Genomic DNA, 25602 nt, shown 5'->3' on the forward strand with positions numbered 1-25602 from the left:
GTGTGGTAGGGCTGTGTGGGTGAGAAGGTATGGGGGGGCTGTGAGCAGATGTTCTAGGTTCTTCAGTGCTGACATGGGTGGACGCTGGTAAAGATACACATATGTCCACCTGTCACATTCATTCAGGGCATGTGGATTCACCTTGTTCAGTGGTTCTTTCACCAAAATATCTCAAATGCTTGCCTACACATGCTTACATAATGTAGGTAAGTAAATAGATGAAGGAAATATGATACAGGAAAGTATAGGAACTAAGGGAGAATGGAGAAAGAGTATTTATTTCAGTTTGATGTATCAGGGAAAACTTCCTGGAGGAGGTGACATTTGAGCTGAACTCGGCCAAGTGAAAAGGAGCAAGGTCATTGCATGCAGACATATATAGAGAGAAATAGCAGTGTACGCCCCAAACAACAAACAGTTTGGGGCAGTTCCATTCCTCGGAACCCTTCTACCCCAAGCTGCACCCCATCAACCCTCCAGAGTTCCAGGTAACAGGGTCACAGAAGAGAGAGAAAGCACAGATGCCAGGGAGCCGACACTTTATTTGTACAGACCGAGCGTGCTGGGAGCCCCACACCCTCAGGGATACACCTCTGCCGGGCCGCTCTTGCCTGTGAGGGCGGCTGTGCTGGCTGGCTCCGGACCAAGGGCCCCCGGGGAGCCCGGCCAGTGTCTCTCTCTCTCTCTCCAGACATTTGTGGAGTCAGGAAGTCTTCAAGGGCTGTGCATCTCAGGAGGCTGCAAACAAATGTAGTCAGAGCTGATAAATGGGATACAGAAAGTGTGTTTTGGTGGAGAGAGTGAGAGTGGGTGGCGCTCTGGAGTCCTATATGCCCAGGTGGCATTCCTGCAGAGCAGCCCCCTCCAGGAATGAGGGAGTGCAGGGAGCGAAGGGCAACAAGGGGCAGGAGACCTGGGACAGAGCCCCCGAAGGGCCAGAGTCCCCCAGTGCCGAGGAACCTGATGCCTCACTGTCTGCTGGGTGCTGGGGATATCTCCCATTTGCATCAGACTCAGTGCTATGCTGGGTAGTTGGTATTAATTGTCCCCATTCTCCAGCTGAGGACACAGATGCCTGGCAAGGTTGCCCTGCTTGCCCGAGGTCACATGGCCAGTTCCAGGGGAAACTGAGCTTTGGGGCTTATTTGGTTCCAAATCCCACACATTTGCATCACGGGGAATGGGGCTGCATTGCTGAGCTCCGGACTCCTGCTCCGTAGAGGTCAAGGGCAGAGGGCATTTTTAGGCGGGTGCTCCCTCATCATGGTGAGAATTGCTGGGAGGGAGGAGGAGAACTGAGTTAAATAAAAGGAAACACGGCAGAGACAAGATGTTCTGCAACAGCTTCGGCTAAGGACTCTTCCCCATTACGGACGCATGCCCTTTACTTGGCCTTTGAAAGTGCTCTCTGCGTTCCTGAGAGCATAATAATGTAAATGAACGTCAGATCTCTCCCCAGTAATTGAGAGCAGAGAGAAGGCCATGTAAGTCAAATTAATTTGCTCTGATACAGTCCCAGCCCATCTCCACGGAAGGCGCAATGGCTTTTTGATGGGCTGAGGGTGCCTCTCAGAATAGCAGGTCTCTGGACGCAGAGGACGGACGGCTCCTTGGAAGGAGGACCAGAGGCTGGGGCACCATGCTGGCCAAGTGCCACACAGGGCTGCTGTCCCATCTGAGCTTGAGTTGCCTCGAATTCTGGGTTGATTTGTGGAGGTCCTGGGCTACTGTTGGGCAGCAAGTATGCGCTGGGTCTGAACCTGGAGGGAAGTTTCACTTTTCCACTGACCCCAGCCTTCCCTAAGGGGCTCTGCATTTCAGGCAGGAGCGAGAAGCAGAGTGCTCAGGGCCCTGCGGCCTGGAAGGCGCCCTTGAAGGGGTTGTTAGGAGCCAAGAGCACTGAACTGGGAGTCGGTGGGGGCTGGGTTGGTGGCAGACTCACTGAATGACCTTGATCTTGAGGTCTCCCTCATTTGTTCCATGAGGTTGGAACCTGGGAATCCCAACACCCCTTCAGGCGTGTGGTTTTATCTACCACAGCTTGGGAGGGCAGTGGAGGCAACCTCTTAAACCATCCAGCTCCACCAGCGTGGTTCTGTTTGCTCAGGACCATGCCTGGAATAGTATGAGGAAGTACTGCAGATGAAAGTGGGGCTTCTGGCATTTAGAATCCCGGTTCTACCAGGGTGATTTTGCACAAGTGACTTACTGTCTTTGATTCTCAGTTTGCCCACCTGTAAAATGGGAATAAGTCATATGCACCACCTCTTGGGTCTATTACTGTGGATACTAAATGACCACTTGATATATACATTCAATAACCGTAAGCTGTGAATTCCTCCTCCCACCTCCAGTACAGGGAAGTGGCAGGATTAGGGCCAGGATGACTCGCTCCCGGAGCAGGAAAGAAGGCGGAGGGAAGCTTCCCCCATCCGTGCTCTGGGACCTCTGCACGTGTCCCCTCCTCCCTCCGACGCCCAGCTTGAGCCTCAAGTTTCTCTGTGTATATTTAATGCATGAGCTGGACCCAGCTATTCTCCCCTACCCCGGCCTGACCCTACCACTGAGGACCTCGTGTCATTATGGGGACAAAAGGCCTTTCCCGCCTCTCCAGCTCCAGGTGCAACAGAGAACTGGAAAGAAAACCACGAGGGGCGGCTTGAAAGTCCAGGGCCTTCTCGGTACCGCCCCACAGGACGCTCTTGCTGTCGGACGGGCCTGCGCTTTCACGCAATCAGTGGCACCTCACAGAGGGCTTCTGATAAGCTTTGCACACAATGCTTTATTTCAGCAAAAACCTCTATAAGCCGTCATCTCTAGAGAAATTAGCAGCAACTGGCCTCCTCCGGGCTGCCAGACCTGGGTGGAATATTCCGTTTTCATTGCCCCAGAACGGACCCTGCCTGCTGCTTTTACCTGAGCTGGCTTCTACTTCTGGAGGTATTTCTTCATTATGCTCTCAACATCCTCTTCTTTCCTCCCTGACCCTGGCTCTCCGTTCCCGGGGGCCGTTGGCTCACCACCGTCACCCTCTAGCCGCGGGATTCTTGGTCGACTCTTGATGCTGTCGGTGCTTTTGAAGGACACGATGGAGCTGGAGGAGGAGGAGGAATCGGAGAGGTGAGCAGGGTCCTCCTTGGCCTCTGGGCTGCTTTTCAAAATGGTCCTGATCCCTGAGAGGAAGGTCCTGTCGGCCTCTTCCGTCTCCAAGGGGACACCACCGGAGCGCTGCAAGCTGGCTGCTCTGGCCAAGGATGTGGGGGTCTCATGTTTCCGGAGGGCTGGGAGGAAGTCATCAAAATCCACTTTGGTCTGGCGTTTGTAGCTGAGGCTAGGGAGCTTCCAGCTGAAGGGGTCACTGCCCAGAGGTTCCTCCATGAGGTGGGCGAACTGGCGGTTCTGGAAGACGAGGGGCTCCTTCCCGAGGTCTGGACAGCCCGCGTCATCCAGCGAGGACTCCAGATAGCGCCTCCGAGGACGCAGTGTGGGCGACAAGAGTGTGTCCCTGCGGGCGGGCGGGGAGCTCGGTGTTGTCCTGGAGCTCGGCCCTGATTCCAAGAGGGACTCGCAGGAACTGAACCGGGTCTTCAGCTTCTCGGGAAGCAGGGTGGGGCCCTCTGGGCTCTTGGAAGAGATGCATCTCAGGCTGGTGGATCGCAGGAGTCCAGCCGATGTCCCGGTGGCACCCTCCGTTTCCAGGGGCGACTTTGCCCCAAACCTCTGTGAGAGGGTTCCCTCGTCACTGCCCGCCCTGGCCCTCCTCAGCGTGGATGCCCCGGTGGTCTGGTAAATGGGCAGAGTGGGCCAGTCCTCCAGGCCCAGCACCGACCCCTGGCCTCTCTGGGCTCTCTTCCTCCGCAGTCCTTCCACGAACTCCGACAGGGCTGCCGAAGGACTGGGCAGCTTGTTGCTAGACTGTGGGGACATGTCTGTCCTCTGGGAAGCAGGGCAAGAAGACAGTGCTCCTAATCTCTCCGTGGGCTTTCTCTGGATGCCACACTCTTCGCCATCCCCGAAATGGCAGTACTTTTGCCGGTGGAGGGCAAAGGGCAAGACGGACCTGTCTCCCGCGGTCTTGCTGTGGACATCCTGGGCTCCGCGCTGGGCTGACGCTGTCTTCTCAGCATCCCCGGCCTCCTCCTTCATCCTGCACCAGGAAGAAAAATGCAGTCGGTAGAAATCGTGAAATCCAGACAATTTGCCCAATTAGCGTGAGAGCCACTAAGCACAGGCGCGAACACCATTCTTCTTTGGAGACGCCATCCCTACCGCACTCTCAAATGAACAGCATGATTTAATATACAAATTCAAGCCATGTAAATGATTTCTTGTTGCTTTCTGAAATGCAATTTCTGTTTACAATTAAACCCAGCTAAGTACATTTGAGTAGATTAAAACCACAGCTAGGACAGATGACTTAGATTTATGAGGCGTCATAGCTGACATGATAGAACCTATCATCCCAGAGCCTACTGTGAAATAAATAATTTGCTTCTGCAAGACTAGAGGGGGATCTGCAAAGGGTTATTTATTTATTTGGGGCCAAGCCCAGAGGACAAGCCCACCGAGCAGGGCTTCTGAGTGTCTGTGACTTAAATATGCATCTTGGTGGGACACTCCCGGATGCCCCTAATTTTTTGTGGGGAAGGAGTGGGGGTAAAAACAGTACCCTCAGAGCGAAAGATTTACATGAAATCCACATGAAACCTAAAGTATACACAAGGGGACAGACAGTGTCTATTCTAGGACTATGCCAGGCTTGGCTCTGAGGCAGAGGTATTTTGCAGCAGCTGAACCAAAAGCGCACTTTCCCTCTGAAAAGTGGAAGCCTTGCAGGGAGGCGAAATTACAGACTGTAAAATAAAGGGCGTCGTTTGAAGGAGGGAGCCTGCAGTCCATCAACTGTTCCTTTAATAAGTAAAATCTATTTGTCATCCCTCTAAGAGAAACAACCCCCTTCCCGCCCACCAGCAAAGTTATAATTTATAAAGAAGCAAAAGAGGTGCCAAATGTCAGATTTTTGGCATGGCAGACAAAACACGGGCCTGGGGCCTGAATAAGGCTGAGCGCAATGCAGATGGGGGTGTCCGTCCTGATGCCGCTCTGCCCTGTTCCTCTGGCTGTGACATCAGGATCCTCCCTCTACACATAAAGGATGGCTGGGATTCTGTATGAGATTTGAGGAAAATGTCTTGTTCATCACTGTTTGATTTCATTGTTCCCATCCTCCGGACTGCACAGGACAGTTCAGAAGTAAAAGAGCTGACTACCACCACTGCAATCTGGGGAGGAAGCCGAGTCATGGGCCCCTGGAGGTGACGCCCAGAGGCAGACACAGGGTACAGATATGGCTGGGGACCAGGGTCTTTTCCAGGCGTGCAGGGAGGGACCAAGATGCCACCTTCCTGAGCTCCCAGGGCCCAGAGCCGCAGCCATTCCGAAAGCCTCTCTCCTCGGGGCAGGCAGGCGCCTCTGCCAAGCAGGACCCGTGGGCTGTGTTAGAGATGCCCGTGGGTGGTGGGCACAGGGCCGGTGTGCTCATCTGCCTCTCCTCCCTCCCCAGGCCAGCCAGGCAGAGAGGGCCCAGGCCACAGAGCGGAGCGGTGGGGAGCCCACAGGCCCGAGGCAGTGGCATGATCACCCGCTCCCCGCACCTTCCTCAGTCCTTCTCATGTGGGGTCAGGCTCCCTACCTGCTTCCCACCCTCCTTCCTCGAGACCCCTTGGCCCACTCTGCCCGAGCCACACCCGTCTCCTGGGACAGGCCACTCGCTGCTTCTGGTTTGCATTTACTATTCTCATGTGCTGACCTCAGAAGGAAAGCATGACAGTGAAGGAAAAGCCCTAGGCACAGGGCCTGGCGCCTCGCTCCTCGAATAATGAGTAACTAACAACCAATCATTAACGGCCATTAATCAGCAATAGTTCACAGTTAGTGGTAGTCATTATTAACACGAATAATCTCTGACTCTGCAGAGCCTAAGCCACCACCGGACGCCACCGAAGCCTCTGCTGAAGTTCCGAGAGGGGAAAAAAGGAGGAATGAATGGGCAGGTGACTGTGCGGCCGTCCTTCCTAAGGAGGCCCGGCCCCCGTGTGCTAAGGCGCACATGGCGGTCTGCCCAGAGCAGCTGCCTCCGTCCCCACTTCTCGCCTGTCACCTTCCATCTCCATCACAGCTGGACGCGGCTGGAAAGGAGCTGGAGTTCTCCTTTGCGACGGCCCGAAGGTGCGTTTGTCAACATCGTCGCTCTGGAATTGCTCCCCTGATACAGGGCAAGATGGGATTCTCACCCCTTTGTTTATTTTTTCCTTCCTTCTTTTTTTTTTTTTTTTACCCTAATCAACAGCTTGGAGCTGCCAGGCGCAGTGACCTGCTGCAGAGCTGACGGCGGGCATTTCCGTCCCGTCTTGGCCTCAAAGGGGGCTGAGCGTGACGAATGTGTCTTGGGCGTGCAGTCTCGTCCACCGCCTGCCGTGCAGGGACGGTGGCCTCAAAGGCTCCTGCCGCTCAATGTCCTGGGACCCTGAGCCATCCTGCTCACCCAGCTCCCGCGTGCAGTGCTGGCTGCAGACGCGGAGAAAGGGCACAAGGAAGGGGAGGAAGGGGAAGCTTGGGAGGCGGAGGGAGGGTAAGAGGCAGAAGGGCAAAAGGAGAGGAAGCAGGGGAGAAGGGCAAAAGGAGAGGCGGTGGGGCACCACAGCCCTCGAGCCCACACTGCCGGGAGCCCGCCGACTCTCGCTGCTGCATCCTCTGCGTTGGCAACGTGCCCAGCACACAGCAGATGCTCAGTAAATGCTGTTGAACTGAACCAAGTCGACGCTGGAAACCAAGTCTCTAAGGAAGAGGAAGGACCCGGGACGGGAGCGAAGGAGGAGCAAAGGGCAAGAGTAGGAAGCTGGGCAATGAGAGCAGGTGAGGTGGGAAGGGTGGGGAGACGGTGAGGAAGACGAGGGGGAGGGGAAGGGACCTGAGGGGCCAAGGGGAGGCGCAGGGGGTGGGAGGCCAGGCGGGCTAGCAGCTGAGGGTCTGCGCACCTCACCTCTGACCACATATCCTTGAACAAACGGAGGGACAGGCTGGGGGGCACACCAAGCCATGGCAGGTCCAGCCGTGAGGGCAGGGGTCCAGGACAGAGGGCACGGGCTCCCTGGGCACAAGCCATGGGGTCTGGCTCTGCCCGACTGGAGGGGTCTGACTGCCTTCCCTGAAGCCCCCAGGAGCAGCACCTTCCCTAGGTGGGCAAGCCAAAAGGTCCCAGCCCAGTGCCCAAGCCCCAGCCTGGCTGTCCCCAAATGACCACTGGGCGCTGCTGAGGGGCCCGGGGCCGGAGGTCTTGCGGGTGGGATGGGCTGGGGCCTTGAGCACCTCAGCTGGTGGGCTGCTGCAGGACCACCAGCTAAGAAGTGGAGACTGAAGGAGGACTTGGTGGGTAGAGGGAGTTGGGGGCAGAGCGAGGGGGTGGGGGGGAAAGAAAGCCGGGAGTCATGGCGGAGTGCTACTCCGAGGTTTATCATTCAGAAACACCCCGTCTGGTGACAGGTACGTCTGTGTCCTGTCTGCACTACCACTCAAAGTAAGACACACCTGGCATTTCCCCCTTCCTGTGCTGGGACTGCAGAATTTCATCGGAATTCAGACGCCCTCCTGCGGCCTTCAGGGGAGGGCCCGGCTCTGCTGTTGGAGGCAGGACGACCTTCTCCATTTCTGTCTTCTCTTTGGGCATCTCTACCACCTCCTGCCGCCTTCATCCAGGGCCCTGGAGAGACTCATTTTTTCCAGCCGTCCTCAGTGGATGGCTTGTCTCAGATGGAATTCCCCTCCATCGGTATCATGTGATGGATGGAAGGCAGATAATCAAGAGGGCGTTGCGCCTCCCTCCCAGAACCTTGGGCGGGGAGAGGGATGATGGACAGAAGATTCCCAGAGTCTGTGGGAGGCAGGGGTGGTGCGTGCTAGGCAGGGGCACTGCGATGCTCTAAGGACAGACTCCAGAAGCATCGTGGGAACTTCTGCATCCTGCCACTCAGTCTATCAGGAAAGGAATGGCCTTTAGCACACCAGCCAGGAGAAGGGGTCAGCGGGCATCCCTGAGCATCCGGCCACGACAGTACCCGGCTGGCCCCATAATGCAGCAGAGCGGGTGTTAATGGTTGCCAAACAGCTACCCCTGGCTGAGCACCTACTCTGTGCCCAGCACCGTGCTGGGGGCCATGGCTACAAGGGAGAGCAAGACGGACGGGTCTTCTGCCCTCATGGAGCTGAATGCCATGTTCATTTACAATCTTTACCACAAGCTTCCAGGTAGGGATTATGACTTCCAGGCACAGTGAGGTGGGGGGACCTTGGAAAGCGGACACAGGCGGGAGTGGCAGAGGTGGAGCTCTGACTCCAGGCCGGCTGGCTCCACGGCCAACGGCACCCTTCTCTGTAATCTTCCTCTGAGTCCTGTGATGTGGCACAGGGTTAACAGTATTTCCTATGTCACCCTGCCCAGATAACATTTGTCACTTGGAGCCTAGTCTGCTTCTGCAACTCACTAGCCACATGGGGTTGGGAGAGTCACCTGACTTCTCTTGGCCTCAGTTTCCTCAGCTGTAAAATGGGGGAAACCAGATCCACCCTGCAATGTTGTAGAGATAAGAGCTCCAGGAAGGTAGGGGCTTTGTCTGCTTTATTCACTGCCATACTCTGGTGCCTACAGGAGTGTCCTGGCACATAGTAGGTGCTCAATATATATATGTATTGAATGAACATACAGGTATACAATAAACGTGTTTGATGAATGAGTGAATCTCAAGCCCGCCTGCATGCAGTAGGTACTCAATATATATATGTTGAATGAATGAGTGAATCTCAAGCTCCTTGGCACATAGTAGGTACTCAATAAGTATGTGTTGGATGAGTGAGGGAAGCTCCAGTGCCTGCCGTGTGGTAGGTATCCAATAAATGTTTATTTGGTGAATTGATGAATAAGAAATTATATATGAAAGTGCTGTAAGTATTGGTGGCTTAAATTTATGAAGGCTGAAATTCCCACTCAAGGCTAAGAAAACAGGCTTCAGAAGCAGACAGGCCTGGATTCAAATCCTGGTTTTGTCCCTTCCTAGCCAGGTATTTTGCAGAGCTTGAACTTGCTCAGCTTTAAGGGCCAGGTGAGGAATTTGAGATGATGTATGTGATGGTCAGTACCCACGAGGGTCATCTAGTTACCCATCCACCTGGCCCCAGCATTTCATGCAAGGCAATCAGGGTACAGGGAAATTGCATATATTACTTATTCATTTCAAAATGTTACTACTACAAATATATGTTTAAACATCTTAATGCTTGTTTGATTGTCTTTCTTTAATGGCTCCTTCCATCAGGGCTAGAAAACGCTCCCGAAAGAGAGGGCAGATGCTCAAGAATAAGCAATTCCTAGGCATGATCCTGTTCTGAGCAGCATAGGAGAATGATGAAGACATTGAAGTGACCAGGCCAGCTTCAGAATGAGGCAGCCGCTGAGACACGCGTCTCTGATCTGGCCTACACGCTTCCCTTGCCAGGCTGCGTGTGGGTGTGGCTCCGTTTTTTTCATCCTAGTTTCATTGCAGCAGTAGATGCTCTAATACTGGGTGAAGAATGAAGAAGGTGCCTATACACGCACGTGTTTTGTATACATCACCTCATCGGAATCAGAACCATCACCCTGTCTTGCCGATGAGGAAACTGAGCCTCACTGGTGAGAGACCACTGGCTCAGGGTCACCCTGTGAAGTGGCAGGGCCTGGATTTGAACCCTGGTTGGCCATACCTGACGCTCATGCTTTTTCCTTCCACAACATCACACACCATTCAGGTTAGAAAGCTGGGTGGAAACCACAAGCAGTTGAACTCGCATTTACATGTATATATTTTTCAAAATCCACTGTGATATAATGAACATAAAATGTGAGGTCCAAGTCAAGGAGTCACTGGATTCACTGGCCTTAGACATAATCACATAGCAAAAAACAATAGTTCCCACATCTGAGTCTGGGCAGAGCCCGGGCCAACCACGGCTACAGGAAACTCAATGCAGATTTAATGACACCATGAATCATCCCCAAAGATGTGCTGTCACACCCATTCTTCATCCACACCCTGAAATTAAAGAGGAAATTAATAATGTATTGATGTTCTAATACTGGCAAGGCCAGGGATGGGAAGCCAGATGTCCTTTTAAGATGGCTTGAAGGTTTTATAACCAAGTCCGAGAGTCTGTAATAAAACTTGACGTTGTGCCCAAAACTGTGCGTGGTGTGAAGGGGGATGCGAGACATTTATTAGGCCCCTACAGTGTGCAGGTGAATTCTGTATAATATCTGCCACATACTGCGCCTGCAGGTTTGCAGATATTACTCTATTTTATCTTCAAAAATCCTTCTGAAGCACATGCTATCGTCATCTTCCATTTCATAAATGAGGCTCAGAAAGGATAAGTAATTTGTCATGTAATAAATGGGAGAACATGGATTTAAACCGAGGAGTCCAACTCTAGGATCCATGTTCCTAACTGCTCTGCTCCACTGCCCATTATTGTCCCATTTTACAGATGAGGAAACTGAGGCTCAGAGGGGTGAGTGGGCTTGCTGAGGAAGTAGCAGAGCCGAGGCTGTCACCTCCGTCTGTCGGACTGGACACAATGCGGGGCTGAGCTCCTAACCGCAGAAGATGTGCGGCCTTCCCCTCCTGGAGAGCAAAGTGCTGGTGCAGAGACCAGATAAACCAAGAAGAAGGGTCGGCAGAGCAGGAAGCTCCAGGTCAGCCGAACCATGAGCTGTAAGGGCAGCAGGTGGCCAGCAAGGGAGAGCGCAGGTGCAGAGCCTGCATGCACAGCCTTTCTGGAGGGGGCAGGTGGGGGCCGAGTCAGGCTTTGGGAAGAAGGGTGGGATTTGGGTGGTGGTGAGGGGTCGAGGAATACACACCAAGCAGGAGATTCTTCCCACCAGACATTAGCTTATTCAGTCTGCAAAGCCCTTGACAAGTGAGGGCTGAGATCTTAATTCAACAGGTATGTTAAAAAAAAAACAAAAACCAAGCCTTAGAGAGGCCACTCATCAGAAAGGGGAGGCTGGAAGCAAGGGGAGAGCCATGGGGTGGGAAGGCTAAGGGAGCACAGTCAACTTCCACAGGCCAGAGGCAGTCCCGGAGCCTGGTCACTCCTGGCCTGAGGGCGCACAGACTTGCATCAGGTAACAGCTCTGTAAGTATCTTATATTCTTTATAATATAATGTCTTTTTATGAGACAAGATAACTTTTAAGCCTTCCTTGCTGTTCTCTTTGATCTTAAGTAGGTGTTGAGTCCTTGACACTTTTTTAAAACCAATCTAGTGAACTACCCTCCAGAGACACCTGCCCGCACACCTTTTGTGGGTCCGTAGAATTTGCCTTGACCTCACCCACACACCCTGCTGGCTGCCAGATAACTAGGACTAGTAGTCTTTGAACAGAGGTGCCCATCAGAATCACCCCTGGAACTCTACAGAAAACCCTGTTTCAGTGGGAACAGGGAGAGGTAAGGGAACCGTTCTAGTCTAAGAGTCTAAAGACGAATGCAAGGTCAAGTTCATAATGGGAAATCATAAAGAAAGGGAGTGCTCTCTCTGTACTTGCCACTCAATTTTTCTGTAAGTCTTACACCTCTCTAAAACATAAAGTCTATTACATTAAAAAAAAAGACACTAAAAAAGCAAAACAAATGCAGTGAGTATCCTTAATAAGATCTTTCTTTTAAAAAAAGACAGCTGTGCAAGACAATTTCAGGACAATTGGGATAATACACATACTGGGATCTTGGACGATATTATGTATTTGTTCATGTTCTTGGGTAGGACAGTGGTATAACAGTCAGGAAAAGGTCCTTCGTAGGAGAAAGGCGTGACACTGTTTTAAGAACTGTCACGATCTTTTCAACTCATTTGCACATTGTTTGGCACAGAAAGTATTTTTAGATAGAAGTGGAGAAGGGGGTAAAGACAGAAATGAATTCAATATGAAACATCTAGTCATTGTCAAATTAAGGTGGAGACTAATAGAGTTGATGGTGTCCAGACACCTTCATTGTTAAAAAAAAAGTTAAAAAAGGAGGGATGGGGGAAAGGCAAAGGAAATAACGCTTTATGGGTGATTCTGAGGAGCCACTGTGGTATGTTTTTTAAAAAAAAAAGCAAACATTTTTGCTCACCCTCAGTGAGAGCCTCCACCCACCTCCCGGGCTGGGCCAGGCCACCTTTGGTTTCTTCTGCCCTGTGCTCTCCTGTGTGCTGCACTCTAATTGCTTGTTTACTTGTTTCTGACTCCCAACAAGACAGTGAGTTCTGACCTAGACTGATTTTATTCCTCCTACAAATGCCTAGTGTCTAGAAGAGTGCGTCCAGGAAGGTGCACGGGGTGGAAAGATGAGGGAATGGAGGCACGGAAAGATGAGGGATGGTGGAAATGCGGAACAAAGAACAGAGGCTCTGCCTCGTCTGACCAGTTAATTCAGACCCTAGCCCCCCTACTTACCAGCCAGCTAAGCCACTGCCTCTGGGCTTTAAAACAATAGATTCAAAACCAATTTCTAGTACACCACCTAGAGTGAATTCCTCATAGGTCTTAACCCAAGTGAAGAGCCTGGTTTCGTTTTTACAGAATTTCATCAACTTCTAGAGAGGAAGCTAGACCCTCATGTGGTTTGAACCTCTTCTGTACCAGGAAAAACAGAGCAAGGGAGAACTTTCAGGTCACACACTGGCTCTAAAACTTCAGCCTTTTAATTTTGGGGGCTATTTCCACAGTTTTGAAATAACAAAATAACAAACTGGCTATGTAATTAAAATCTCTAATTGGATTAGACATTCCACTTGGGTTCAACATATTTTATATACATTTTCAATGCATTCCTTCACCTTCCATGCATAGACATTGCCTCAGCTGAGCATGGTACGATAGCTATAGCTGCATAAAATCTCAGACTTATTCACTCAATTCCTCAAGAAAATGTAGTTTTAAGGAATGGAAATTATTCCCCTTTATACCCATCCAGAATCATTTATTCAATGTCATGAAGCCAAATGCTGTCAATACAGAAGTAAATAACCCTTGCAGTCAAGAAGTTTAAAGTCTAACGGGGGAAGTGGCTTCACCAAGTTGTGGCTGGAGGTAAATACAAAATACAAGTAAACTTTCACGTCCTCTCAGGCTTGGAGACTAAGGGAGAAATGTTTACTTAGCAAAGGGAGTAAAAATGTCTAGCTCATTTCTCCGTTTACAGACGGAAGACGAATTTGTATCAGAGAAAATCCCCGCTTAGAAAAACCAGAAAAACTACATTTAAATTAAAGTAACAGGGGCGCCACCAAAGCAGCCAGGACATGAAGGGCCAAATTCTAGAAAGACGGAAGTACAATGAGGTCAGCCTACCGTTGTGTGGCATTTTCCCTGAGAGTCATTTGCTGGCTTTGAGGAAGAACTAATCCAAGAACATACACTTCCAGATAACAAGACTTGCCATATGAAGCTACATTAAGTAAGGCAATATTACATTAGCTCAAGTAGTAAACTGAAATAGAATAGTCTACAAATATATATATGATCACTTATTTTATGAGAAGATGATATTATCATGAAATATAGAAAATATGATTTCTTTTAAAATACATATGCTGGGCCAACTGGATATCTACATGGCAATGAATCTTAGCCCCTACCTCACACCATAAATAAACATTAATTCCTGATGAATTATATATCTAGTTATAGAAGTTAAATCAATACAACTTTTGCAAGAAAACATATGATTTGGGAGGAGGCAAATAATTCTTCAATAGGATATAAAAAGTGCCAATGATAAAGAAATTCTAAATTTGTTTACATTAAAATTAAGAACTTCTGTTTATCAAAATAAACCATTAGGAGAGTGAAAAAGGCAACCCACTTAATGGGAGTGGATCAATATAAGAAAGGATTTGTATCTACAATATATTAATAATGCCTGCAAATCAATAAAAAACAGACAACCCAAAAGAAAAAAGTAATGGGCAAAGTACTTCATCAGACATTTCACCAAATGTACATATGAGCACATGAAAAGATCTATTTATCAGGAACATGCAAGTTAAAACCAAAAATGTCCACTAAACTACTATTTATATCCACTAGACTAGCTAACATTTAAAAAATGACAAACCAAGTACTGACAAGGATGAGTACAACTGAAATAGTCATTGGTAGGAATGCAAATTGGTACAGCCGTTTGGACAATATTTACTAAATTGAAAATACACCCTTGCCCCAGCAGTTATACTCCTATATATACACCCAACAGAAATCTATAAATTCATGCAACAAAAGATGCGTACAAGATTGTTCATGGTGGTATTACTTGTAACAGCGTTAAACTGGAAACAACCTAAATGTCTATTACTAACAGGACGAATAAGTCATTATTTTATATTCACTCAGTGGAATATTATAGACCAGCATTTCTCCCTGGTGGCATAAACGACCTTTTGGACCAGATATTTCTGTGGCCAGTCCTTTGCATTATAGGATTCTCAGCCTCACCCTGGGCTTCTCTATACTAGATGCCAGCAATACCTCTCTCTTTTATGACAACTAAAAATGTCTCCAGACATTATCAACTGTCCTTCAACAGGTAGGGAGGTGTAAAATTGGCCCCCAGTTGAACACCACTGGTATGAACTACACAGCAGGGAGAACAAGTGGATTACTGCTACATGCAACAGTGTGGATAAATTTCATAAACATAGTATTGAGAGGAAGAAGCCAGGCATCAAAGAGTACTACTGGATGCGTCCATGTATACAGATTTCAAAAAGAAACATATCTAATTTAGAAGGTTAGAAGTCAGGGTGGTGGTTAACTTTGAGGAGAGAAGCTCATGACTTAGATATAAGAAGGTTTTAGGGGTACTAGTCATGGTCTGGTTGTGATTCTAGTAGTAATTACATAGGTATGACCCATTTTTGAAAATTTCATGAAGATGCACTTTCTTGCATGTACATCTCAATACGAAGATTACTTAATAAAAATTTAGCTCAACTAGAGAACCAGATCCTAAAAGAATGTTCTGAGCCATCAGTGATTAAGGCAAATGGTTCTACACAAACTTGCCGCTAACTTATGTGAGCCTCAAAATTCCTGAAAAATCTGTAGGCCTACCATCTAAGACCTGGAGGGAAAACAGCCCTCCTTCCCACAGAAAGCTGCCCAAGAGGGACGCTGGCCCCCAGGAGGCAGCCTGGCCCGAACCAGACTCTTGGTCGTGTTAGCTCAGGCCTTGGGCGCATGGTTAATGTGTTTGCATTGAATATTTCCATGTTGTCAGTTTTAACATCTTTCCCACTAACCTTTCTAATACTGATAAAACTGAAAAGAACCCTTTTGTCCTAGAACACATAAAACCCTATTCATGAGAAGCCCATTCATTAAGTATATTCAGGTTGGATTAAAATGCTCCTGAGCTCTGATTCTCAGAATGCAGGGACCAGTAAATAAATGTACTATTGAAACAAGATTAGCAGTGGATGCTTAACCTGTTTTGAGAACAAGCTGTTTTTAAGGCTAAATACCATCCATTCACATTTACATAATTAATGAACTAATTACAAACGAGTCTCATCTAATCATTTAAGCAGGCCTCGTGTGACCCATCCTTGGCTTCACTTCTGCCGGAGAGTAATTGCATTTCCTTGAAAGTAACGCAACTTTATTTTAAAAACAATACCCTATAATTTAGACCTCTTTATTAATTCAAGCCAGCTTTATACCACATAAAAATCAATGGGGGCCAGAGGAGGGTGGTGGTGTCTCAGTCTTTTTCTTTGAACTAAGAACTGCAGGCCAAGAGGATGGGGCTGCAAATGCATACAGAAAGAACATTCTCCCCAGAAAAAGGAAGTTTTAATGTCATCTTTTAGCCACACGAAAGCAGTTGGGTTAAATCGGCACCAAAGCAAATGATACATACAACAGTAATTAGTGAAGATTACACAGTAATTAAAATCACGATGATTATGTGAGCGAGAAAAATTTACACAATAATCTCCATGCTCACACCGCAATATGGTACAAGTCCAATTGCAACAGTGGAGAGCCATTTTAAACCCAAACGATGGCATTACTCATTATGTGGTGATAGACGGGTCACTGACATTTAGGATTAGATCAAGTCTCTGTCCAGGATACATGTAATTGTATTTGGACTTCCCAAGGCTACCAAACGGGGTCCTCAAATCTCTGTTTTCTCTTTCTCCTTCTCTCTCTCTCTCTCCTTCTCCACGTACATATAATCTTGTCCACTCCCATAATTTAAATTTCCCTTTGGCAGAGAATATTTGTTTTGCTTATTTTTTTAAATGTACCCAGCATTATTCTCCTGCTTCCTGGGGTCCTTTGGGGAAACCCCTCCTCCCCCAGTGTCCCTATGGCTTGGGTGGAAATCACCCAAGTCCCAGAGTCAGGTGGGAACACTGCCCCGAGCCTAAGGTCAGAGGCTTCTTCATTCCTGTCCAGTCTGATTGTTTTGGTGACAGACATGTGACTCACTCTTGGCCATTCAAAGTCAGGGTCAGGAAGTGCTGAGAAGAGAGGAGCCCTCTTCACTGGGGCACTCAGAGTGGTACAGGCGTGAGCTGGGAGCCGCTGGCTGCCATCCTGCTGCCCCTGAAAGGAGCCAGCGTGGAGGAGGGCAGAGCTGAGAAGTTGGCGAGGGAGCGAATCCCCACGATCACTTTTGAATCTTTGGATCTAGTGATGCCTGAACCTAGATCCGCCTTTGGTTTCCAAGCTGCACGAGGTAATACATTTTCCTTATCATAAAAGCCTGAGTTGGGTTTTACGTCACCTACATCCCAAAGAATCCCAACGATTACGTTATGTAGAGAAGTTCTGGCATCTCCATGGATCCAGGCCAGAGTTTAAAACCTCTGGGCAGTTCCTCTTGGATGTCCCCAAACAACTAAGTCCAACACATTTAAACCTGAGTTTGCCTGAACTCTACTTGGCCTGCAGTACCATGGCAGAGGGGCACCTGGCCCGGTTGGGGAGTCAGGGAAGGTGCCTACGGCAGGTGGTACATGAGGTGAGTCTTGAAGGGTAAGTGAAGAGTTTGCAGGTGAGGAAGTCTGGGAAGGATGTCCAGCCAGAGGGAGTATCACGGACGAGGGACCAAGGGAGGGAAGTGGCACCGTGTGTGCGGAAGAGTTCTAAACCATGTGGGGCATGAAGGGGCGACGGCGGATCTGAGGCCAGACAGGCAGGTCCTGGGGGCTGCTGTCAGCCCAGTACGCTGTTTGAATTTCATCCTGTTCTGTCTTAGAGGGCAGAGATCACCAAAGTTTTGTTAAGGGCAGATGGCTAGTATTTTTGACTTGGGGGCCATGTAATCGCTGTTCCAACCACTCAATTCTGCCATCAGAGTGCAAAGACATCATAAACAATAAGTGAAAGTAAAAACAAAAACATGGACATAACTGGGCTCCAATACAGCTTTATTTACAATAACAGGTCAAGGGCCAGATTTGGTCTGTGGGCAGTCATTTGCTGACGTTTGCTGTAAGTGATGGGAAGCCACAGAAATCAGATTTTCATTTTAGAGTGATGATATTGGCTGAGGTGTAAGGAAGGACTAAAGGAAGGCGGTATTGGAAGTTCTTTGCCAGAGTCTAGGATAGAAATGATAGCTGGACCTAAAGGTGTTGGGAGTGAGGCTGGAGAGAAGTAGAAAGAGTCATGCTATTTGCTTGACAGGGCAGCAGAATAAACAAGATTTCAGGATCCGCTGAATATGGAGATGAGAGGGAGGGATGATAGCCTAAGATGATTCAAGGGCTTCAGCCGGGGCAGATTTACAAACCACAGATCCATGCAACAGTACTGATGGTACAGGGTGGGCGGGGCAGGAGTTTCCTCTTGGATTCACTGGGCTAAGACACCAGGCAGACATGCAGTTGGTTATCTTCTCAGGCTAGGCAATTAGATACTATGCATAAGCTGAAAACTTGGGGGAACATAAGAGCTGGAAGTGTAGATTTGAGAGTTGCCTGCTTCTAGCGGGAGAGTTAAAATCACAGGACGATTGCCTGGGATCAGATGGAGAGAAAAATAGCCAGGGGCAGGCACCATCCTGTGAACGCCAGCATTTGGGGGCTGGGTAGGAAGGAAGAGACCAGGAAAGAGAAATTTGAGTAGCACCAAGGAGCAAACTGTCCAGGAGGCCAAGCGAACAGAGAAATTCCAAGAAGTGTTGGACAGTTGCCAACATGGGAGAAATCCAAAAAACAATTAAAACTGGAGAATGTCCTCTGATTTGTCCCCTTGGGAGCCACTGGCATGGTGAGCCAAGTTCCAGCTGGGGGCAGGCTCTGGGCTATAGGGAGCTGAGGCATAAATGTGGTGAGGAAGTGAAGGTTGGCACATAGAGTCCACTTTGGAGAAGTTTTGCTCCGAAGGGAAGGAAAAGGAGTATCTCAACAGGGCTGCAGGGTGATGGGTGAGGAGAGACTTCGGGTGGGGAAAACCTGAAGGTATTTATAACCTGGGGAAGAAGAGCTGGAAGGGGGAAATGAAACTGAAGATGCAGGAGAAGGGACACCAGGTGGACTGGAACACGGTAGGGGAGAGAAGGTAGACACCGGACAGGACTGGACCTCGTCTTCTGAGACCAGAAGGAAGATGGGAGACGGAGATGAATTTATAAGCCCTGTATTTATGAATTTATGAACCCCTAAAGTTGAGTCTGTAATTATTATTTTTTCTTTGAATGAACCAGGAGTTGAGGGTGTCTCCTTAGAGGGACGATCAGGGGCTGGAGGAAAGTCAGGATGGCTTGGAATAACTGTCCAGTAAAATGAAGGCAGCAACTGGCCAGTGAGACATTGGCCGTCCACAGAGCTGGGTCAGTTAATGCCTGTCGGCACAGGGCCCCTGAATGAGCAGGGCTGGGGTTCTACTGGGTGTGCGGATGGGTGTCTAGAGTAATACAGGGCTTGGACTCTCCTTGGCAAGCCTGACATGTTGTGCAGACAGGAAGGAAGCAGGGAGAGCCCCCGTGCTTCAACTCATCCCGCAGGAAGGAGGAAGTGCACGCAGGAGCAGCCAGACACACAGCCGGAGCCAAGGTCAGCACACCAGCCTGGACCGCCCTGGCACCACCTGCAGCCAGCTGGTAAGAGGGACTCCTGAGCCAAGTGTGACTGCTTCCACTAAGCCATAAACTCCCTCCCTGGGGGCCACAAAGGTAATTTAGTATCTCCGTCTCCAGAAGCTCTCGCATTTATCAGCAGTAGCTGCATGATTCCCAGGCAGTAAATCATAAAGCTTTAGGTGTATTTCTCTTGAGTTGACGTTCCCTTATAAATAATGCAGGGAATGCTTTTATTTTTTTTGGCAGAAGACTGCTTTCTCCTTCTCTTCTGTTTTTAGAGTGACCTTCCTTCTCAGTAAAATTAGAAATGGCAAGAGACTCATTTGGTGAGGCCTATGATAGTGCCAGGTAAAATGGGGCTGGGTGTACGGAAGTCACATACTCTACTCCAGTAGTTTCCTAGCAGAAAGAACGCTGGGATGATCTGGTGGTAGACGGTCAAGTTAAAAATGTAAATGCCCTTTGACCCAGAGGATCATTTGCCTAGGAACGTGTATTTTTTTTAAGGGCTTACAGGTATTAGCAAATACCCTGAAAGTGAAACAAGACTATATAGTTAAACAAACCACGGCCTAACTTTAAGATCTTTTGCAGGAATTTAGAAGACTGAGATAGACTTAGGCATGCTGATAAGGAAAGATGGCCAAGGTACATTATTGAAGGCAAGAAGCACGTGGCAAGAATTTATGGATAGCATAATACACATAAGATAGCATCCAATCATTTATGTTTTCGAAAGCCCACAAATATGCTAAGCATTTGCTACAATACACACATGTTTATAAATACACCATCTGGAAGGACACACACCAAAGTGAAGGTGGCAGCCAGCTTTGGGAAGGGGGCTGAGATAGGAGTGAAGGCCGAGAGATTTTAGCCTTCTTAGCTTTATTTTAAATTATCGAAAAGGGGGAAGTATTCATGGATTACTTGTGCAATTAGAACTGGACGTCAAGACCCCTGAACTGTAGCTCAGTCCTTAAGTAAACTTTAGGTAGGATATTTCCCTCTGCAGACCTCAGTTTTCCCATCTGCAGAAGGAGCAAACTGGACTAGGTCATCCCAGTGGTTCCTTCCAACTCAAAAGTTCTAGAATCTTTAAACTGTAAACATATTCCAAGGACAGGGCTCAAAATTTTCAGTGCTTAATGCCATGGGATATGGAGCTCAGCAGACACTTGATAAATCTTTGGGATGGATGCTGAGTGCTGAACGATGATCCTTATGCACTTTTAGTATTAATAACAAGCCAGCTTTTTGGGCAGTAAACTCTGCCAGGTGAATGATCCACCTCCTGGATAATGTCTGAGAACCACAGCAGTGCGGCAAAGACAAATACATGTTTTGGAGGGATTCAAGCCTGGGTTCAAATCCTGCCTCTTCCACTTTCCTGCTGTGCAACATTGAACAAATGACTGACCCTTTCTGAATCACAGTCAGTGCTGAGCTGTGACCAAGTATGATTAATAGTTCTGCTTTAGCCTGAAGTTAGAGTCAGTTATTCATTCAAACAAACATTTACTGAGTACCAACCATGTGCCAACACTAGTAGACAACAACCTAAAGGAAACAGACAAGGAACTTAGGGCCCCTTTTGGCCTCCTGCCCCCTTGGTGCAGGCACCTCTGCTCTGAATGGCAGCTGGACACACCTGAGGGCTTGGAGAGGGAGAGAGCAGGGAAAGGGGAGGCTGAGCTCTAGAGAGGGCTGCCTGGGGATGCCAAGGCACGGCTATGGGAGCTGGGGTAAGGCCAGCTGGGCCTGAATCAGCTGTCGCCACCTCTCTGGGCCTCAGGTTCTTCTGTATCATGGGAGTCATGATGTCTGGCCCCTAGGGTTCCTCTGGGCATCGAATAGATACCGACACTCATAAAGCAGCCAGGGTGCCAGGCTTCTAGGTGCAAGGCCCTGAACGGAGAACAACTTGCGCCTCATTTCAACCCTGCTAACCACTCTGATTTACTCACGAGGACATGCGGACAGACAAGTTAAGCCGCTTGCCCCAAATCTCACAGCCTCAGAGCAACAATTGTAGGGTTGGAGTCACAGTGCTCTGACTTCAGTCCATGTACTGACCCCTGCAGCCTCCCAGCTCCCACTTGAACAGATGCCAGGCAACTTAGGGTGTAATTGAAAGGCTGAGGCTCCTTTCATGCACCCTAATTCAATTATAATCATGAAACTTGGATATTACGTTAGAGAGCATTCACATTCTGCTGTGTGTCTGCTCCTCTATGGTGGCTGATAGGAAAAAACACAGGTATTTCGTTATCAGCAAAGAAGAATTTCTCATCATTTGGTGCTCATAGAGGACCTGACTCTTTCTCCACATGGACCTTTGTTTTTAATTAAGAGCAATAATCAGATAATCTTGCTTTAATTAACTCCCTAAATGCATCCTCTCCTTGTAGCCTCTCTTTGGTATTTCTGACATCCAATCTTTTTGCCTAAGATTATCTGCAGGCATTGCCAGACATTTGCCATTTGCTGAATATGCCCAAAAGGTTAGTGTGAACTTGCACCCCCTTCTTTTTGTGGAGACAACCTCCTCCTTCAGAGTGAGCAGATTTCAAGTCAGGAAGGGTTGTCTGGGCTTGCTCCATTAGTCTGTGATTTTTTCTTTTTATCTTATCACATTGGTTTTTCTGTTATCGCAGAAGCAGTGTACATTTCATCTTAATTATGCATCTGCTTGATCCATAATTTCTGATTTATGACCATTAGTTCTGAATTATAAGAGGGCTGGCCTTGGAAAAGGAAAATCAAATGGGCTGAGAGAAAAGTAAGAGAGAAGATGGATTTTAGTCCTACAACTAAGGATGAATCCCGAGGCTCATTCATTGGAGCAACCTACTGTTGGCGATCTTACAGATGTGTAGGGGCCCCATCTCAGGCCATGATGGGATTCGTTCCCCTCTGTGGTAGGGAAAATATGAAATTCTGACATTTGAACAAAGCTAAAATCTCTGAGGGAGTAATCATCCAGCCTAATTGTCTTTATACTGACTCACCATTAAAAATACCAGAAGTACAAAAGAACTTAAGTGAATATGTTTATGAAGAAAAATTTAAATCCAGAACTATTTACAAATGGAAAACAAGTAGGACTCGCCTTAGCTAGATGGCAACTATAATAAACCCACAGCTATTTAAATAAATGTTCACCCCATGCCATTTACAATCATCTGGAAAAACGATACTTTAGAGAAGGTGGCATTAGATCTTCTTCATTTCAGCTGTTTGGGGAAGTTATATTTCCTGCTTTGCAGATGAGGAAGTGAAGCCTCAGAGAAGGCAACTGACTTGCCTTAACTCATACAGCTAGGAAGGGGCAAGGTCATCGCTTAAAGTGTCCAGACCATGTTTGTCCTTGCCTAAGCCAGAGGAAATGGAAGACTTGAACAACACTCCTCTAAATCTGAGATTCTTCAAGCAATTGGCAATCCAGAGGCAGCAAAGAGATTCTCTTACCTGGGGCTGAGGGTGTGGCTGCTGATGGCCGACTGTCGAGAGGGGGTCCTCGTGGCATCTGTGGCTAGGGACAGAGTACAACTCAACCAGGACTGCACACTGCCCTCTGGCTGGGCGCTGAGGATGGAGACGTTATCTCTAGAACCAGAAAGCAAGATGCTGTCAATACAATGACAACCACCACAGTAGCAGCCTAACTAGACACTCACCCGTTAGCACAGCCGGACGTTGTGGTAAGTGCTGCTACGTGCATTACCCCAACCAATGCTCACAGCACACTCCCTGAGAGGAAGGAGCTGGTGCTGCCCCCAAGATATAGGTGGGAGTAATGGGATTTGGGGGAGGCCAACTGGTGCTTGGCCAAAGTCACCCAGCTAGTTAGTGATGGATTCGGGATGCAAACCCTGGTCCTTATGGTTACAATGCCTGTGCTGCCAACCACTGCTCTTTCTTGGGAAGATAATATTCTAATAGAGATGTTGAGGCATCTCCAGTATTTGAGTAAAATTTGGCATGGAATTTTATACAAAATGATAAGTTCATAAAATATGTCAAAGGTGAAGGTCTTAACTCCTTGCCTGCCTTAACAGGAATGTCTTCGTGAACAGAGACTTTACTTTTATGCTCCTTAATTCTGAAAGCAGCCCAGGGAGAGGCCTGTGGGGGGCCTCTCACTGATGTGGGTACTAAATGCTTTTTTTTTTTTTCTGGCTGGTGTATTTGCTTAACTATACCTGTCTACCTATATCTATATCTATCTCTCAGTTTGTTTGTTTACAGAATACTCTGTGTGGTATACCATGGGAAGGAGCTGTAAACATGAACTCAACATTGACCCTGTCCTCAAGACCTCATCTTAGTAGTTATCATAAATAACCATAAAATAAAGGAGAAAATTAGCAATGCTATAGAGAGGGACAGAGAGTAGGTTCTAAGGAGAATAAGGAGGGAGCCTGTCTTGCTGCTCGGACACATCAGGGAAGGTGTCAAGCAGTGACAGGAGAGCTACATCTTGTTTGAAGGTTAGGGCCTGGCCATGCAGGGTCTGGAGAAAGGAATTTTAGGTGAAAGGAATAGCATACACATAGGTCTGGGGGTTGTAAAAGGGCTGGGCATGGAAGACAGTAGGAGTCCCAGGTAGGGAAGGAAGTAAGGGTCAGAATATGCATGGCTCAAATGTCAGTCTAAAAAGTCTATTCTGAGGCACTGGGGAGCCATTGAAGGTGTTTGAAAGGGACAGTGGCACAATAAGCCATGGACTTCTCTCTGTCTCAAAGAAGTTGGAAAGTTCAATAATATGTCCACAGTGCTTTTATGTTATGACTATGGAGTCAGAGCTCTCATGGGCATTGTTGATAATTCTCCAAGAGGGCATGTATGTCACCTCTGCAGACTGCACATAGAGGGCCAGGGAGGGGCCTGCCCTTGGCTTCAGTGTAAGCTGCTCAGTTCTACTTAGGGCCAACTCACATCTCTTTTCTGCCCCTGCCACCACAATCCACCGCCGTCTGGACACTGGAAAGAGGCACAAGAAAGAATTTGTTATCCTTGTGCTGCCAGGGGCTGGGAAAGAACACACTTTCTGACATTAGACAAACTTGGGTTCAAGTCTCACTTCCAACCTTTGCTGTTGTGTGATCTTAGGCAAGTCACTTGCCTTCTCTGACCCTCCTTTGTAAAATGTGGCTAATAACTGCGCTTTGTCTCCAGATTGTGGAGCAGACTAAGCAAGGTAATGCTTATAAAGATCTCAGTATGGTTCTTGGCAAATATTGTAAGTTAAAAGGCAGCAACCATCACCACTGCTTTTGTTTTAGTACAACTAGTACCACTGTGGTTAATAGCATCATCGTTGTCAACTAGCAAGGCATTTGCTTTGTGTTCTTTGTGAGTACTAGCAAATCAAAGAAGAGGGCAGGTGGTCAGCTTCCCAAGTCATTCTGGGAAACTCAGACTAATGACACTAGTAGCTATTCTTTAGGGAGCATCCTTCCATTCAACAAATACATGATCTCATTGAGCCACTCCATGTATCTCCATTTTAGGGATAAGGAACCTGACACCCTGTCTAGGGTCACACAGCCGTGAATTCCGTGTCTGTGAGACTTATTCGCCTCATGCTCTTAACCAGAGTGAAGCCGCCCAGTGCGTGGGTGCAGAGCCAAACCGCCAACCTCAGCCACTGAAGGCCTCAGGCTGGGACCTCTTTATTCTCTGTTGGTGTCTGGGCAGCTCCTTCCTTGGAAGACCTGGCTGCTTCTTCCTTGGGCTGAGCCTGCTTCTCCTTGGTCCCTGCCCTCAGGATCTGTCACTCTGAGGACTTCTGTTAACATCTATTGCCCCCACCAGACTGCAAGAGCCCCTTGTGGGCTAAGAACATGTCTTATTCTTCCCTTTAGTCCTAGGACTCAGGCCAGATGAGAAGTTTCTCAGACAATGCTTGGTGAATCCAATAGAAGAAGGGGCTGTAAACTTCAGCCACGGGCCAAATTCAACCTACAAATCTGTTTTTATAAATAGTTTTATTGGAACACAGCCACACTCACTCATTTCCATTTTGTCCATGACCGCTTTTGTTCTATAGTAGCACAGTGGAGTAGTTGCAACGAAGAGCATATGGCCCAAAAGCCCCAAATATTTACTATCAAGACTTTTAACGAAAAGGTTGCTAACCTCCCCAGTATAACAACAGCACCTTTTGTGAAAGGCAGAATAATGACCCCTAGAGATGTCAGTGTTCTCATCCTTAATCCCAAGAGCCTAGAACAATGTTTCCTGATACGGTAAAAAGGACTCTGCAGATGTGGTTTATATGTATCTCTGTATCTGCAGAGATAGGGAGGGTATCCTGAATTTATCTGGGTGGACCCAGTCTAATTGCTCGTATCCTTAAAAGCAGAGAACATTCCCTGGATTAGTTCAGCAGGAGCTGTACCATACAAGAGTGACCTCAGATG

General features: G+C 48.2%; 1 protein-coding gene across 1 annotated transcript in view; it reads right to left on the reverse strand.

Annotated features, from left to right (window-relative positions):
* Positions 1–524: 524 nt before the first annotated feature.
* MYO18B (myosin XVIIIB) overlaps positions 525–25602 on the reverse strand; it is a 231732-nt gene continuing 206654 nt past the window's right edge. The window contains exons 40-43 of the mRNA XM_057492611.1: positions 24116–24160; positions 22646–22783; positions 2917–4147; positions 525–1276 (exon numbers count right to left, since the gene is read on the reverse strand). Coding sequence (XP_057348594.1) covers positions 2929–4147; positions 22646–22783; positions 24116–24160 — 1402 coding nt within the window. The 3' untranslated portion in view covers positions 525–1276; positions 2917–2928. The remainder of the gene's footprint in view (positions 1277–2916; positions 4148–22645; positions 22784–24115; positions 24161–25602) is intronic.

This window comes from Manis pentadactyla, chromosome 14 (genome assembly GCF_030020395.1).
Source record: "Manis pentadactyla isolate mManPen7 chromosome 14, mManPen7.hap1, whole genome shotgun sequence".
Classification (NCBI taxonomy): Eukaryota; Metazoa; Chordata; class Mammalia; order Pholidota; family Manidae; genus Manis; species Manis pentadactyla.